The 17,889-nt window shown below is 39.9% G+C and overlaps 1 protein-coding gene across 1 annotated transcript; it reads left to right on the top strand.

The window, feature by feature from the left end:
• On the top strand, positions 1–16,445 carry LOC311269032 (uncharacterized protein). Its single transcript, XM_084373013.1, has 19 exons — positions 1–1,682; positions 2,132–2,235; positions 3,017–3,171; positions 3,410–3,581; positions 3,792–3,918; positions 4,525–4,625; positions 4,828–5,042; positions 5,271–5,453; positions 5,775–5,910; positions 9,401–9,875; positions 11,292–11,395; positions 11,483–11,637; positions 11,803–11,974; positions 12,946–13,072; positions 13,649–13,749; positions 13,852–14,066; positions 14,815–14,997; positions 15,170–15,305; positions 16,130–16,445. Exons 1-19 carry the CDS (start codon positions 1,275–1,277, stop codon positions 16,206–16,208), a joined length of 3,348 nt encoding a protein of 1,115 aa, XP_084229139.1. The 5' UTR covers positions 1–1,274; the 3' UTR covers positions 16,209–16,445.
• The last annotated feature ends 1,444 nt before the right edge of the window (positions 16,446–17,889 follow it).

Genomic DNA, 17,889 nt, shown 5'->3' with positions numbered 1-17,889 from the left:
CCCACTTTCAGGGGCGCAGATCCAAATTAGATTATTGTGATTTATACATTTACAGGATGGTTCGATGAGAGAGTGGCGAGGGAAGGTGACAGCCTCAATGCTATATACTAAGGTTTCAGTCTTATATTATGCACTTTATCCCTGACTAGCCACATTAACCGGCTAGTGGACCCCATATCAGCACTATCTGTGTCACTAGCAGGCTCTCTAGTCACAAGAGCAGCTAAATTTAAATTCACCTGTTATGAAACCACCGAGGCTTATGAAACCTGAACTCATCTTGAGGTGTCGTAACCTTGTCACAAATCAGTAGATCACACTCTCTTCATGCCTGTCAGTATTAATGAGGTGTCTGCTTACTGTTACTGGCAGGCTCTCTAGTCACCTGCGACCTGCCGAGTGCTACATCCCTCGCGTCACACCTGCTTCAAACACCTGGCGATATCGCTAGATGAAACAGCGGCGCCGACTCCAGTAGGATGAAGGCTGTCTGTGGTAGCGACCCCAGAAAGCGGGCCAGTTATCCAATAACCAGTATCCTTGCTCATAGCTGTAAGCCTGCTGTGATTAGCCTCTATGTCGGGAGCCCTGACCCCAGGTATGCAGCAGACAGTGGCTGGCGACGCTAGCTTAACGTCGCGGCTAATGGGAGTCTCCCATCCCGAGTTTAGCCCCACAACAACCGGGCTAGCGAGGACAGAAAACGCCGCGACCGAGCGGGGACAAACTCCACAACAGCTGCCGGCGACACTGAATTAATGCTGAGGCTAGCAAGCCATCGTAACACTCGTTGTTCACTGTGGTGAAAGGCACAAGCCAGTAAGCTAAGCTAGGATGAGGAAAGCTAACCCGGGTAGCAACATGCTACCCAGTAACAGAAGATCGGTTCAACAAAATACGAACACGCTTTAAAAGCCTAAAGTTAGCGACGGTACAAAACCAGTTGGGGACTGTGAAAGAGTCAGAAATCGAAGAATAAACGACTAAGATGGATAGTCAAGGAGAGAAACACAGTGAACAAAGGCTTTCGGTCCCGCGGAGGTACCAAAGTGGGCGTCACCGGAAGTAGGAAGCAGCGAAATTTAAATTCGTGTGTTATGAAACCTCCCATGCTTATAAAACCTGAGCTCAGCTGGAGGTGTTATAACCCTTGTCACAAAGCCTTAGATCACACTCTTTTTATTGCCTCTCATCATTGAAGAAGTGTCTGCTCATTGTTCCTCTTTTCTTTTTTTTTTCTTTTTTTTTTAAATCTTGAGAATTTTGTTGAGGCAATGGGCAACTTAAAAATTAGAGACTATGACAATATTACATCTTTTCTTGGATCTTGGGGACCCTTTCAGCTAAGGATTTTTTTAGCCCTGGCCATCAGCATCCTCCCGAATGGCTTTGTCGGCACCTATGTAGTATTTGTAAGTGATACCCCAGCTCACGAGTGCTACATCCCTGAAAACTACAGCATCAGTGAAATGTGGAGAAATGTGACTATCCCGCTGGAGATAGTCGATGGCGTTGAAAAGCGCAGCTCTTGCTCGAGGCTCAACCTGGAAATTGTCAGGAACTACTCCATGAATGAAATCATCCCAAATGTGGATGTGAATGTGAGTGAAATTCCTTTGGAGAGTTGTCTGGACGGCTGGAAGTACAGCAAGAAGATCTACCAGTCAACTACTGTCACAGAGGTGAGTGATAAGATATCACTTATCTCCCCTGAAAAATGTTTTCAAGGTTTCCACAAAGAAATTGTATTTAGAAGTTACAAAATGGTATTTTTACAAAGGTCAAACTAAGTCCCAGTGTGCAGAATTCAAGGGGGATCTATTGGAAGAAATTGAATATATGAATATTATTATTATTATTATTATTATTATTATTATTATTATTATTAAGTGTATAAAAGTATCTAGGGTTTTTTTTTATATTATCATCATTATTGTTTTTTTACCTTTCAACTTAGCATGTGTAATCGATTTGGAAATAGTGTACTTATTTATACTTTTTGTTTATTATTCATAACTCTGCTGCAATTACAATAAATACTAAGACGTGTGCTGGTGCTAGACAGTGGATATTGTTACTGTATAATATTGATAACTAAAATAGTGAAAAGAAAAATGTGTTGATTTTTCAGTGGGACTTGGTGTGCGAGAACGGATACAAATCTCCCCTGGCCACCTCCATCCATTACGTTGGTGTGCTAGTGGGAACGTTTTTCTCAGGCCAGATGTCTGACAGGTCTGTATTGTATACAACGTTGTCTTAACCCTCTATGGTACCATGAACCCATTTTTGGCCTGTCACATCACCACAATGCATTCCTTTCAAGGATGTAATCCTTTAAAAGAGTGGGAAGACCATAAGGAACCAATACCGATGCTATAATTTGTCACATGGCCTTCAGAAGGAAGCCATCTTGAAACCCCTTTTCCCAGACAGAAAAAAGCTTTGCCATTTTGCTCCTTAAAAAGTGGCTGAAAACATAATTTCCTGGCCCTTTTCCGTCGTGAAAAAAATATATGCACACTCAAAGGGGAGAAAACTTTACTACTAATTTAATTGTTCATTAAATAGTGGAAACTTGTTAAAATGCAACTGTTGCCTTGAGGCAACAATGTACCATTATGGAAAATTACATATGTTGCCTTGAGGCAACAGTGAATCATTATGGAATCACCATGGCAGCATGAAATGTTGGTAGTGTGTGTTTAGGTATATATGATATTTAAAAGCATACCATTCATCATAATCTGTATATTGTACTATTTATTGTTTATTATTATTATTATTATTATTATTATTATTATTAGTTGTATTTTCCTCCAATTACAGAATGAATGTATTGAATTTATGCACCATTATTGTACAATATTGCCTACAGGCATTGAACCCCAAAAACTTCCACAAAAAAATATATACAATTTCTTTAGATTATGTTTATTTAGTCTATTTTTAGACATATAAACACTCCAAGCTTCATCGTCATGTAATTAACTCAACTCTTGTATTTCTTATGCAGATATGGGAGGAGGCCGTCACTGTTTCTCATGATGGTTCTTCAGACTGTGTCCATCGCAGCGCAGATATTCTCCCCGAGCTGGGAGATCTTCAGCTTCATTTTCTTTTTCGTGGGTGCGGGTGGATACTCCAACTGTATCATTGCATTTGTGCTGGGTACGTTTTCCAGAAAGGATTTCCAACATGGAGAATTTGACACTGCTTGATGTGTTTATTATGTCCTTAGAGCCCATTGACCTGAAAACAGAAAAAAACATCTGTAATATTCTGGTTTGAAATTTGAAGAGTCCCCAGAGACAGACATTCCCAGTCACTCTGTGCAGCCTCCAACAGAGCCCCCATGTGCACATGAAGACTGTTTTTTTTCATAAGTCTATTAATTTATCACCTACAGGTACAGAAATTCTAAGCCCAAAAGCTCGAGTGGCCTTCTGCTCCCTTGGGGTTTTTATGGGTTCAGCTTTGGGGTACATGGCAACGCCACTTGCAGCTTACTTCCTCCGTGACTGGCGGTTGCTGCTGATTCCCATGGCTGCCTCTAGTCTGGTCTACATTCCTCTATGGTGGTAAGAATAATTATTATATATTGTATTTTACACAGCAGCCTTTACATGCTTGGTTTAAGTAAGAATTCTCGTCAGGCACCACCAGTGCAGACTAATATCCCTTAATATTTATTGAAAACAATTGCTGCTCAGTTTGGTTTGCTGTAGTTTGTCCTGCATCTCTGTGTGAAATCTGCTGATAATGCTGTACCCTGTGTTTTAACTCTAAAGGTTAGTCCCAGAGTCTCCTCGCTGGCTGTTTAATCAGGGAAGAGTGGAGGAGGCTGAAGCCATACTGAAAGACGCTGCCAAGGCTAATAAAGTAGAGGTTCCAAAGGCCATTTTTACACAAGAGGAGGTAAATGTATCAGCTAGTTTTTATCTATGACATGTAACACAGCACAGCACAACACAACATGAAAATAACATATTTAATAACATGACATAATGAAACATAATACCTAACACAACACAACAGAACTTAACACAACAGAACTTAACACAACGTAACGTAACGTAACACAACATAACCACGACATAACACAAAACAACACAACAGAACTTAACACTACATGACAAAACAGAACTAAACATAACACAACATAACAAAAGACATTACAACATAACATGACACGACATAACGTAATCTAACGTAACAACATAACATGCCAACATGAGACCCTAACATGTTTATTAAATTAATATAGCTTTAAAACCATTTGTCCTACGTAGCAGTGTTCGTGTCGTATTGACTCACTGTTGCTCAATTTTTGAGTCGGCACAACAATTAGCGCAAGCAGCACTCAGCCTAAGAGCAAACATTGGAAGGAGTCTACATGCAGTTTATTTGAATAAAATCAACTCATGTTCCAATCAATCAATCCAATTCCATGTTCCCCTTGTCTTTGGCAGGGCTCGTGTTTTATTTAACTCTTACAACTGTTTTTTATCTTGTTTTTCACAGATTGAAGATGCACTCACTATGAAAGAAACGAAATACAACGTCTTAGCTATCCTGAGCAACTGCAATGTCTTGTCTGTTACATTGCTGTGTTCATTTCTGTGGTACGTCTACGATTTCCTCACAACATACAGTGATTCCTGTACACCAAAAGTTGATTAAATCAGTAATGGTCACACTTCAAGCCTTCCTTCACAGCTCATGCCCAAATTAAAAAAACTGTTGGTTATAAAAGATAGTCACACCTAAAAATTGTTGTTTCCCCTCTTATTTGTATTCACTTCATTGTTTTGAATGTCTCTGCAGGATCATCATCACCATTAGTTACTACGCTTTGCTCCTCAATACTTCAAACCTGCATGGCGACCCTTATGTAAACTGCTTCCTGTCTGCTGTGACCGAAGTGCCAGCTTACATTATTGCCTTGATACTGCTGCAGTACTGCTCCAGGCGCTTCTGCCAATCGTCCACACTCTTCATTGGAGGCGTTATGATCTTCTGTGTTCACCTCATCCCAATAGGTACATCTGAAATTGTTACACTTCGTTGTAGGTAGTTGAACCCAAAAGCGGACAGTGAGGCAGAGAGTAGTGTGCAAGGTGATTTATTTGACTTCACAAGGTATCTTGCAGGTAAAGGTTAGCAGGTATATCAGCTCACCATCTTAGTTTAGTATTTAATGGACTTTTTTTTAATTTGACTTTCTTTTTCTTTGCTATAATTAAAGTTATTATTTTTTATTTCCTCAGATCTACCGGCTGTGTCTGTGTTTCTCGAGATGTTGGGGAAATGCGGCATGACGTCTTCATTCTGTATTGTGTATGCCGTTTCATCAGAGCTCTTCCCCACTGTTATCAGAAATACAGCAATGGGATGTTGTTCCATGGCTGCTCGAATTGGGACCATCATCTCCCCCTTCATTGTCTATCTGAGTAAGTATATTTATTTGTATTTCTTTCTGTTTTGGACTTAAAGCCGGTAATAAGGTTTGTTCCTTTGACCGAAATAGCCGCAGTTGTAATCATTTCTGCAGAGCTGCAACAATTAGTCAGTCAGAAAATGAATCAACAACTATTTCGATAATCATTTAATCACTTCATTCATTTTTCAAGCAGAAATGCAAAATATTCTCTGGTTCCAGCTTCTTAGATGTGACAATAAGCTCAATCTCAATCTCAGCTCAATCAGGTGTCAGTTTTTCTCATTTATGTTTTCTTTTCCCTTCTTGTGGTATTTTTGGCTTCCTTTTGCAGGACAATACTACAAGGCACTTCCATACATATTGATGGGAAGTTTGGCCCTTTTTGGTGCCGTCTTATGTTTCCTGCTGCCAGAAACGTATAGGAAGCCTCTGCCAGAGACCATACCACAAATGCAGCAGATATGCGGGTGAGTTTACACACTGAGGCAGGCTAAGAAACTGAACTCAGTGACATCTTCTGTCTATCTGTCTAATGATTAATCTACTCCGCTCTGTTTTAGTGCTACACACACATCATAATGTACTCATTTGGCCATTTTAAAGCACAAACGTTATCATGTGCTAAAATATTTAGTCACTAAGGAGCATTAAACCACATGCCAACATAGCTCTCTGTGCACACAACTTATACATTTACGAGTAACTTCAATGGGAAATTAAATCGATAACATTAAATAGTACACTAAATGTTTTTCCGGTTTTCATAGTGACAAAGAATGTGCTCATCTGGGACCTCACACATTGGGTGCGAGGTCCTTTTCCAGCAGGATTATTACCATTTGTTGCTCTTATTTGTGCAACATGCCAAGATGTGTGCATTGTTACGAATCTATAGTTGAACAATTCACTTTTATGTCTCTGCTGTTACACTGATGTTAAATGTCCTCTTAATGTTCAAACAGGAGAAGAAGAAAGCAAGAGAAGGAAGCTGAAAAAGGAGAGACCGTCGATGATTATCAGAGCAAAGAATCCAAATTATAGTTGGTTATGATTTTTGTTTGTTTATATTTTTTTCCTTTGTTCTTTGTTAGTGTCAAAGGCTCTGTCATGGACGACAGTGGTGGACATAGACTGTAACAAGACAACATCTGTTCAAATGTCCCAATTTACAAGTGTCTTTGCATCCTACTCAACTTACTGTAAACACATTGCTTTTTAAAAGTGATCAATAAAGATTTTTCAACTGAATACTTTTTAAGTGCTATGACAATTTTGTGTGGTGTCTTGTAAGCCTCCTGTTTTCGTCTTTTATATAAATGGTTCTGGATTATTATGGTTCTCTCGAATGAAGGGAGATTAATGGTGCAAGCTCTTTTCACTTAGCAATAGTTTGACCCTTGTTGTGGAGGAATTGTGTACTTTTCTTTAATAAAAGTCAAAAGCAATGTCTCTGTGAACACAAATATATTTTATTGCATTCACAAGAGAGAAGGACTCTTACGGTGACCTATCTTCTGTCCCATACATGTCTCCATTCTCATGCCTGACTGGACTATAATTTTATTGGTGGTTGTTCTGATTTGATAAACACTCATTCAGTCATTCAGCGAGATACGGCTCTTAACAATAAGCTGTTCATATACCTTTTGATTAACAGTATAACCATGTACTTACAATATAAACTAACAGATGAACAAGGACAGGATTGTGTTGAATAACAACAGTATGCATAATCAGCATCCAATACTTAAAATAACAGAAAGAAAGAGAAAAGGTGAAAAAACAGAGAAAGAAAATGAAAAGGACACCCCCTCTAACCCTCAGATCCAAGCCCCAACAGATGATCATAATAAAAAGGCTTTTGAAGATACCAGAAAAGCAGATACAACATCTTTATCATCGTTCAATTTAGATAACTGATAGCTATGTTCAAACCCACTCTTGAAAGGAGAGCGAGTGAGGAGGCTTCCAGCGTGTTGCAATCAGTTTTTTCCGCTGCTGTAAGAAACACCTGATAAAGCACTCTTTTTTAACCGTGTCAAGCTCATTTGAAGAGTGTTTAAAGACACACTGATCTCAAACATCTCCCTCGCGGACCCTGAGGTCCTCCCCCTATTCTTATCATTTTTTATTATTCTATTCTATTTTTTACTATTAAATTTAGCTTTTACTCTCTTAATCCATCAGCTTTAGCCTTTTTACCTTTTACGCTATCCTATTGTTTTATTGTTTTTCTTTAATGTCCTAATCGTTTTTATTACTTCAGTTTTTAGCTTTATACTTTTATCTTATTTTACTGTTTTAGTCCCTCGCATTTCCGGTGTTTCCATAATGGGGGCCTACCACACTGGGAGTTGTTTTTGGTCTGCCGATGGGGGTGCTGTCCCGTGGACGGCTCTGGCCAGGGTGCCTAGAGGGCTTTGCACCGTGGTGTGGGACCTCCTGTGTGCCTGGGCTGGGGTGGTCCCTATGGCGGCGCCCCCTGTGGTTATAGACCATGATTTCTCTCAGTGTGCGTGGCCCCCAAACGTAGCTTCTTCCTCACCTCAGGTCTTGGTGCCCAGCCATGTCTCCTCAGTTACAGTCAGTGTAGGTGTGTGGGTGTGAGTGTGTGTGTGTCTGTCTGTCGGTGTGTGTGTCTGTGTGTACGCCTGCGTTTGTGCCTGAGTGTGTATGTATTTATGTATTTATATGTGTTCATTTGTGGGGTTGGGAGGGTTGGGTTTTTAAAAAATGTGTTTTATGTTTTTATCCTCTGTGAGGCACTTTGTGTTACTGTATGTATGAAAAGTGCCATACAAATAAAATAAAGTTAAAGTAAAGTTAAAGAGGCTAGAGGCAACTGAGGCATAAAATCTGTCCACTGGAGAACGTTCCCAGAACATGTGTAAGTACATACCAGTCGCTTAGATAGGACATACTGTAGGTAGGGTCAGCAATCATTTACATCCACTATTGCCAAACTGTGGCATGAGTACCACTGGTGGTATGGAGGCTCCCTCTAGAGGTAGGGAGAGGAGTTCCAGATGTGCGTTTGAAAAAGTGAAAATTAATTAAAAAACATACAGTTATTACTCTCAAAATATTGCAACATTTCCAATTAGAATGCTTAAATTGAATTGTTATTCTTATAAATAAGTTTTCATTTTTTGTTTCAGTTTGATACATGGTCACGCTCATGCACGTGTATGCTCGGCCACGTTATAAACTCTAACTGAGACGGCAAACTACTAAAGTGAGGTAAAATGAAAGGTTTTTTTAAAAAAACTACTAAAGTGACCCCCATTGCAAACTATCTGAAGGAGACTGAATGCAAAGCAGGTTGATAGAAAAAATCTAAATCTGAAAAGAATAAACCTGAGAGCATTTTGTAGCAGAACAAATTGTGCATGAGCTAAAGTTGGGGAGCGAAAGTGAGTCTTTTATTGGAGTCTAATTAAAATGCAAGTTCAGAAAGTACAGAGTACACTTAACAGTTTTGTTGCTTTGATACTGGTTACAAAGAAGCCATGTTTTTATGGATAAACTGCCAGTAACACAGGCTCGAGCCTCGACGTCTTCTTTATCCTATCTTTAAACCACCTGTCAAGAAAAATAAAACAACACAAGCTGATAGGCTTCATAAATGTTTCACCTCTGTTTGAAAATGATTAACTCTCTATCCAAGGATTCCTGGAATGATGTTTCCTTTTATAACACGTTACACAAGGACTATTTTTCTCTTATTTTTCAAGTTTTATAGAGAACATCTAAATCTATGAAGTACATATATTTGAAAGCTCTTTGCAACACATCAAATTGTGCATAAGCTAAAGAGGGAGTTATACTATTTTTCCAGAGCGCTCTACGGTGTGAACTGTAGTTGTGTAACCTCCCAGGCATATAAAACCTGAATCATGCTTGATGGCTCATAAGCCTGACCGAGCAGTAGATCACACTCTCTTTCGTGCCTCTCAGTATTGGAGAAGTGTCTGCTTATTGTTCCTCCTTTCTTTTTTTAAATATTGAGGATTCTGGTGAGGTAATGGGCAACTCAAAAATTAGAGACTATGACAGTATTACATCTTTTCTTGGATCTTGGGGACCCTTTCAGCTAAGGATTTTTTTAGCCCTGGCCATCAGCATCTTTCCGAATGGGTTTACTGGCATCTACATAGTATTTGTTGCCGATACGCCACCTCACGAGTGCTACATCCCTGAAAACTACAGCATCAATGAAATGTGGAGAAATGTGACGATCCCACTGGAGACAGTCGATGGCGTTGAAAAGCGCAGCTCTTGCTCGAGGCTCAACCTGGAAATTGTCAGGAACTACTCCATGAATGAAATCATCCCAAACGTGAACGTGAATGTGAGTGAAATTCCTTTGGAGAGTTGTCTGGATGGCTGGACGTACAGCAAGAAGATCTACCAGTCAACTATTGTCACAGAGGTGAGTGATAAGTCATCGATTAACTTTAAATACTTTAAGGTTTTCACAGAGGAATTATATTTAGAAGCCTTGTGTAAGTATGTCTAGTTTTCAGGAGGAGTTAATATAATCCAGTATAAGATAACTCATTGCTTTCTTTGTTTATTAGTTTGCATAGTTTGTATTTTTAATGGTTTGCAAGAGTGAAACGTTGTAATGTCACTCAAGTAGTGTACTTTTGCAAGGTACTTTTACTTGAGTGTTTCCATTTTCTGCTACTTTATACTTCGTCTCCACTACATTTTGGAGGCAAATACTGCATTTTTTTATTCAGTACATTTATTTGATAACATTAGTTACTAGTTACTGCACCGGAGCACAGTAATGTTTGCTTCCCTGTAAATATTGTAACAGGCTGGGTGACAAGTCTGTGTTTAACTGCTCTGCTATGAGTGTGATAAGAGTGATAAGATACAAGAGTTCAGCCAAGGTAAAACTGACTGTTTATTGCAGTCCCTTGGATTTCTAGGAAGTCAGTGAAGCTTAGAAGCTTTCAAGCCTGTCAGTCATTACAGTTATCTACGTGTGAAATAGTGTACGTACGTTTGGGGGGGATGTTTGTTATTGTTCCTTCTAGTTGGGGAATGAAAGTGAGACTATATGTGGGAGGATATTGCAAAACCTGTCTGAGAGTGCTGTTAGACTGAGTCAGAAAGTAGGGCCTCGTTTTATTTCTGCAGCTCTGACAATTAGATCAGATTTCATGCAATGCTAAGTTTGAAGGCACACAGAATAGGGCCTGTACTAATCATGTCTTTCTCCCGTTTGTATACATTTGTTCTCACAAGTCACATCTGGGTACATGCTGACTGTCTGCCTTGTAAGCTTGGGCTGGGCATGATACAACATTAATATCAGACCTAGTTTCGTGTTACAGTCCCTATCACAATGGGAAACAACAACAACAGTCCCCCAGCTAGCATCCTATAGGCTGAAAATAAGAATTTACCCTAACCCTAACCTCATCACTAACAGCACAAACAAACTAGCAGCTCTTACCTTTTCTTTTGCAGGATATTAGTAATGTTTTGTCCAGGGCCTGGCTCCTCACACGTGAAACAAGTTCCCCACTACGCTATTTTGCAGGGGCATGGTTGCATCCAGGGTTTAGTGCTGCCCAATTTGACCGTGATTGATTTAAAGAAACAAGCTAGAGCATTTTTTACCCCAGTACCAAAATTAATATTGGTGCAGGCAAACCTTTCTCCAGCGCAGACAGCTCTGACTAGACTTTGGATACTGTTAGTTAAATAAAATCGATAAAGCGATTTTAACAGCTTCAGTTTACGATTTAGCTTTCACTTCTATCTCACACGAGAGATCTGTGTGAGATAGAAGCTGCTTCTTTTTAATTTTCAAAATGTGTTGATTTTGCAGTGGGACCTGGTGTGTGAGAACGCGTACAAAATTCCACTGACCACCTCCATCCATTACATCGGTGTGCTAGTGGGAGCGTTTCTCTCAGGCCAGATGTCTGACAGGTGCTGTACCGTACTCACGATTGTCCAAACATTTTTAGAGAACCTTTTTCATCACTTACTCAGCTGCAAACTGTATTTCTTACACAGATATGGGAGGAGGCCGGCTCTCTTTCTCATGATGGCTCTTCAGACTGTGTCCATCACAGCGCAGATATTCTCCCCGAGCTGGGAGGTCTTCACCCTCCTTTTCTTCTTCGCGGGTGCAGGAGGATTCTCCAACTATACCATTGCATTTGTGCTGGGTATGTTTTCCATCAAGCACTTGCGTTCGCTTTGACAGTGGCATTGATCATAAACTCTTCCTCTTAGTCACTTATCTCACATGAAATTTGCCTGGTCAGAACTGACTGAAGCACCAAGAAAGTCTCAGATTTATTCTGCTAAATTTAAATTTATCTCACCTACAGGGACAGAAACTCTCAGCCCAAAAGCCCGACTGGTCTTCTGCTCCCTTGGGGTGTTTATGAGCTCTGCTGTGGGGTACATGGTAATGCCAGGTGTGGCTTACCTCCTCCGTGAATGGTGGTTGCTGCTGATTCCCATGGCTGCCATTGGCCTGATTTACATTCCTTTATGGTGGTAAGAATATGCATACATCATATTTCAGCTTGCCCTCACACAGCAACATTTATAAATTTGGTTTATCACACATATTTTTGTTACCTTGCACTGTTTTTCTTCACTTATTGACCTATAACCTCACAGTTTATTACACCTTCAAGCACTGTGAATTATGACCTGGCCTAAGTGTGAACTGTTTGACTTACTTTTGAACGGTGACCTCGCTGATATATCGGAAAAGTGTTTGTCCGGTTGCTCATCTGGTGTTGTTGGTACATCCAAGGCCATCTGGCCATCAGGCTATTGTTTTGTGAAATCTCCCGTTCTCAAGGTATCTCTGAGTGTCGTCTGAGACTCACTGTCAGTCTCTGCCAGAATTGCCTGGTGGATGAGGCTGACCTTTCAGCTGAAATGGGTTAACTCTGCTTACTCTTTGCTTTTGCCACTTTATTAAATTACACAAAGACAGCCTTGTGTGAATCATTCTATTATTTTGAGGTGGTTAACTTTGTGGGTCATTGTGATGACGTTTAAAAACATTTATACTGCCAGAAGAAATGTCAAGAAAGTGGCACATCAGAATGCATTTCTTTGTTCCTGGAAAAAGCGGGTGCTGGACTCCAGATGACATAATGTCTGTGCTCATTAATCCAGTCTGCAACATTTGCCCAGCAGTTTATATTTTGCTTGGCCCATGTAGGACTGACTTTACTGGAGCAAAGCTTGGGAACGCTTCGCTCTCAGCTGCTCTTTCATTAAAGCCTTCTCTGTTTTTAAAGAACCTCTCTCTAGAAGTTTTTACTCCAGTGTGGGATAGGGTCACTAGAAAAAGGCAAAAAAAAAAAAAAAAAGACCCACTCAACAATCTTCCTCCACACGTGGCTCACCTTACTTCACTTCCACCAGCATGTCGGTAGTTTGGTGCACGTAGTCCTGCATGTCTGTGTGAATCTTCTGACAGTGTTGTACCCTGTGTTTTAACTCTCCAGGTTACTCCCAGAGTCTCCTCGCTGGCTGCTCTATCAGGGAAGAGTGGAGGAGGCTGAAGCCATTCTGAGAAAAGCTGCCAAACTGAACAACATCAAGGCTCCACAGGACATTTTTACACCAGCTGAGGTAAGTTTTGTCAGCTAGTTTTTATTTTTCTCATATGATTAACATAAACTACACATGCCTCAGCAGTTGTTTTTTTTAAATTTGACATGAAACTCAACATTTTCAAGTCATTTAAAGCAGTGTTCGGGCTCACTTTTACATTTCAGGTTAGCCTGTTTTTGTTAGGTGACTCATTATACCATGCAGGATCCTATTTTTATGGTGGGGCAAAGACCAGAATAAGCCACATCCGAACGCTTTGTCCGTCCGTGTTGTATCATCAGTCCTGTGTGTCATTACCTTCTTAACAAACTGTCTTTATGGCAAAAGTGGTGTTTCATGTTTTATTCTTAAAATGCAGTACGCTACAAATGCTGTTGTGTCACGATTTAAGACCAGGTGTGACAAGTTACGATATCAGATACAGTCAAATTCATTACATTTTCCCGTTATGTCTAAGTGATCTATACGGCTGTATGAATAATCCATGTCTCAACAACATGCTATGTGCTTGGCAGGGCTTGTGTTTTCATTTCTACAGATTCAGGACCAGACTTTTTTAGGTTTAATTGTTGCACTTGTTCTTGTTTTTCCCAGATTGAAGATGCACTGGCTATGAAAGACAAGAAATACAACATTTCAGCTATCCTGAGCAGCTGCAATGTCCTCTCTGTTACATTACTGTGTTCCTTTCTGTGGTGAGTCTCACCTTCCTTCCCAAATTAGAATCAAAAATTTGATTTAGCTTTCGGTGTTTCCCATCCCATGTGTATTCACATGTTGTTTGAATGTCTCTGCAGGGTCGTCATCACCATTAGTTACTACGCTTTGATCCTCAACACATCAAACCTGCACGGCGACCCTTACATGAACTGCTTCCTGTCTGCTCTGACCGAAGTGCCGGCTTACATTATTGCCTTGTTACTGCTGCAGTACTGCTCCAGGCGCTTCTGCCAGTCGTCCACACTCTTCCTTGGAGGCGTTATGATCCTCTGTGTTCACCTCATCCCAATGGGTAAAACTCAAAACCTTTAGCTCCTAAAGCATATTGATCTAGGCTCTGATTTAGCCACGTTAGCAGCTCTGTAAGGCTGTACTTTGGCAGAGTTGTGCTTTGACCTAAATGCTAATACAACAAATATATGGTAATTCATGATGAACGCAAAGGCCCAAACATGACCATTAATGTTGCTCCAGGACCATCATTGCAGCTGACCAAGCATGTTTTTCCAATATCATAGCTTTGCAAGTGGGAGGAGTCATCCTTCGTAGCACGTGGTTAATGTTGTTGAAAGGGTCTAATTTAACCCAAAGTGTCTTATCCGAAACCTAATCAATGGTTTAGTGGTTTATGGTTTAGTTTTGTGTAAAACTGCTCCATGAATTACGTCATCTGTACAAGAGCAAAGAAAATCACAACAAATCTGACAGCTACAGCGAAAGGAAGGTTAGGGACCAGCGTTTCAAGGTGTTGTTTCTGGGCTTTGGTGAGTGTTAAACACGACAACACCACCCAGTGGTTCACTGCTTAGTTTTATGACAAACTGTGACGACCAAATTGGTGTACCAAATCTCTCGGCATTCCATCAATAGTTATATATTTCTTAGTCTTCATCAAAGTGGTGAACTGACTTACCGCCAAAAATTTATTTTGAGAATTGGTCTATTTTCACTCCTTTAATGTACTTTGAGATATTTTATGTAACTCTCATTTGACTTTTAAGTGTTTGCTGTAATTAAGACTATTTTTTTTATTTCCTTAGCTTTACCGGGAGTGGCTGTGTTCCTTGAGATGTTGGGGAAGTTCGGCGTCACGTCTTCATTTTGTGTGGTGTATGCCGTTTCATCAGAGCTCTTCCCCACTGTTATCAGAAACACGGCGATGGGATGTTGTTCCATGGCCGCTCGAATTGGAACCATCATCTCCCCCTTCATCATTTATCTGGGTAGGTTTATACTTATTTTTCTATTTTGAGCATTTAGAAAGCGACAGAGGAATAGCTTTTCAACGAAGCATAATATCTGTGGGGTTTTTTTCTCCTTCAAAATGGTGACTTCAGGACATGTGTCAATTTGTCTTCTCTTCGCTTCTCATGGTGTTTTTGTCTTCTTTTGCAGGACAATACTACAAGGCACTCCCATACGTATTGATGGGAAGCTTAGCCATTTGTGGTGCCATCTCTAGTCTCTTGCTGCCAGAAACTTATGGAAAGCCTTTGCCAGAGACCATACCGCAAATGCAGCAGATATGTGGGTGAGTTTTGCACACTGGACATACACGTACATGCATGATCACTGGACACTGTTTCACAACCAGCACAGACGCAGCCACTGCAAAGATCACAGCTTTATGTTTGGCTGCTAGTTAGAATAAAATGTCTGTCAACCAGGTGCACCAGTGACCAATCCTTCTTCCACTACTATATTGTCAAAAATTAAGAGAAACAAGAAGCCTGCTTGCAATAGGGTCCCACCTGCCGCAACGCCAAATTGATGTGTATGGTGCAAGGAAGTTACGAACTCTAAAACACCATTAAAAATACTTTCAGAACAATTTTTTTGCCATAGTTGGACCTGATACTGGCGTATAGGTGAGTTATGGAGCAAGACACATATGATAAAAACACTTAAACAGCAATTTTGACTTCATGGGAACTTTAAGCTATTTAGACAACTATTACTATAACGAGAGATGAATGAGATGCAAATACATTTTTCAGTGCAGATAGTTTATTGACAGACACAGTGTGGGTTAAGGCCAGACATAACAATAAGCTTATTACCTTTTTCCTTTGTGTTGTTTAATTATTTTGATGTTACAGTATAGCCCTTTTCTAAACCGCTCCACAAAAATGCCACATAAGAAGTTTACCAATTTATTATTATTTTGGTGTGTAAGGTTACAATGAAACGTCGTACAACCTTTCATAGTTAGTAGTCAAAAACAGCAGAAAGACTAGTAAACACTAAATATCACACTTTCTAAAACTATTTAAAGTAACCAGGAGCGATGTGAATAGATGCATCGATGTTTTTGATAACACAACATTGATAACACTGTTGTTACACTTCAAACAGGAGACGAGGAAAACAAGGAAAGGAAGCTGAAAATGGAGAGATCACCGCTGATAACCAGAGTAAAGAATCCAAGTTATAGTTAGTTCTGATTTTTGTTTGTTTGTATTTTTGTTTTTTTTCTTTTTTTAACGTCAAAGGTTCATGAGATGACAGTGATGGTCACAGATTGTCAACAGACTACAATGCTGCACTTCAAGACTTTTCTTTATTACAACTAATTTTATGTATTTATAATTGAACACCCTGATGCTATGTATTTATTGATTTTATCAATCAGTATTTTGGTTTGCTGTAAACTGACCTCAGCCCTGCAGAAGTGGAGTTACTGCAGCGACGTTGCTGATTTTGCCTGAATGTTGACTGAAATAAAATTGAAACCACAGACTGCACTGACATATGAGCCAAACGCTGCTTCTTTGTTCACTTAACCAAAGTTTACTACATTTGTGTACATTTTTTTCAAAGCTAACTTCTTTACGGGATAATATAAAAGGTGAGTTTTATCCTCAATATGAGCTCTAAATTGTACACCTATAACCTGTAGCCCTCGATGGAAATGAGTGGTTATGGCACTTCGTAAAGAAATAGCCTCATGAAGATAGATTTCTTGAGCTTGTCTCTATTAGAAAAATTAGAGTCAAAGTCACAGTGCACTAACAACGATATATTCAGCGAGAGCTATCTATCATCTTGTCTTTTCCTTATATTTGTCTTCATATCTCCCTCTTTTTTAATTAATATAACACCAAACATTTACGTAACAGCAAATAACTATATACTATGCCAAGATATTGTGGGCTAATGGCACTTCTGATTGACCAGACTTGAAACTTAAAGTGGCAGCCCCATGGTCAGTGGTCAAAGCTCTGCGTTGTCCTCAAGTCTTCAGAACACAAGGGAGCACTGAAGGCGCTCACAGAACTTGTTTGTGGGATCTGGGAAGAAAATGTATGAAGATATGTGGGTTAAACTTTAATACTAAACATTTCAAAAAGTGGCATTTTACTGAAGGTGCAGTCTGACACGAGCTTTGAGAAGCTTATTTTCAAGCTTTGAGAAAATAACTGATGATGTCATAATGATGTCATAATGATGTAAGCAGGGTCAGGGACAAAAAATGAAATATTTTGTATGGAACCAGAAAATAATCCCTGTACAAACACACATGCACAGTCTGAACCCATCGGCTAACCTGAGGTAGATTCCCAGCATCTGGTGGCTGGAGGGGTGCATGCTTCATCGATCAGGAACCTCCTGACCTCCGTCGCTAACCTTCCAAGATCCATGTTTTCCATCAGTTGATGGATAATCTGAAAGAGCAACACTGGACTGAGTATGGCGATTACAACTTGCACAACTGGAGTTTTCCAACACCAAACAGTCTTTATTTTTCTCGTGATAATGGATTAATTAATAATGTGTTTGTCTTGATTTCAACCTACAAGAGCTGCCACGGCTTCCGTACTTGAGTGAAGCACACCCTGATGCGTTGATCCCACAAAAACATGTCTTTCTGTTATATCGAGATAACGAGATAATAAGTTGTTATCACGAGATAACAGTGCATAAAAAGAAGATAAATCCATGGCCGTTCTCGGCTTCCGTAGTTATGCATTGGTGCCCCCTATTTTCTTTGAGCGTGAATTCTTACATATTGCGTCTTTAACGTCTGTGTCACTGTGTAGAGTCATGTCATTTATTTATTCAGGTCAAGAGGAACAAGGAAACAAAGCCAGTGGAGTTAGACATAGACATGTGGG

The sequence above is a fragment of the Pagrus pagrus genome, assembly GCF_965226575.1.
Source record: "Pagrus pagrus genome assembly, chromosome: 14".
Taxonomy (NCBI): domain Eukaryota; kingdom Metazoa; phylum Chordata; class Actinopteri; order Spariformes; family Sparidae; genus Pagrus; species Pagrus pagrus.
Note: the sequence above shows the minus strand (reverse complement) of the source record. Positions and strands in the feature narration are given on the sequence as shown.

Excerpts from the sequence above, each read along its gene's own strand:
- LOC311269032 (XM_084373013.1), top strand. The coding sequence starts at position 1,275 with ATGGGCAACTTAAAAATTAGAGACTATGACAATATTACATCTTTTCTT. Across the intron at positions 3,172-3,409 it reads TATCATTGCATTTGTGCTGG|GTACAGAAATTCTAAGCCCA; the intron begins GTACGTTTTCCA and ends TATCACCTACAG. Across the intron at positions 15,306-16,129 it reads CAAATGCAGCAGATATGTGG|GAGACGAGGAAAACAAGGAA; the intron begins GTGAGTTTTGCA and ends CACTTCAAACAG.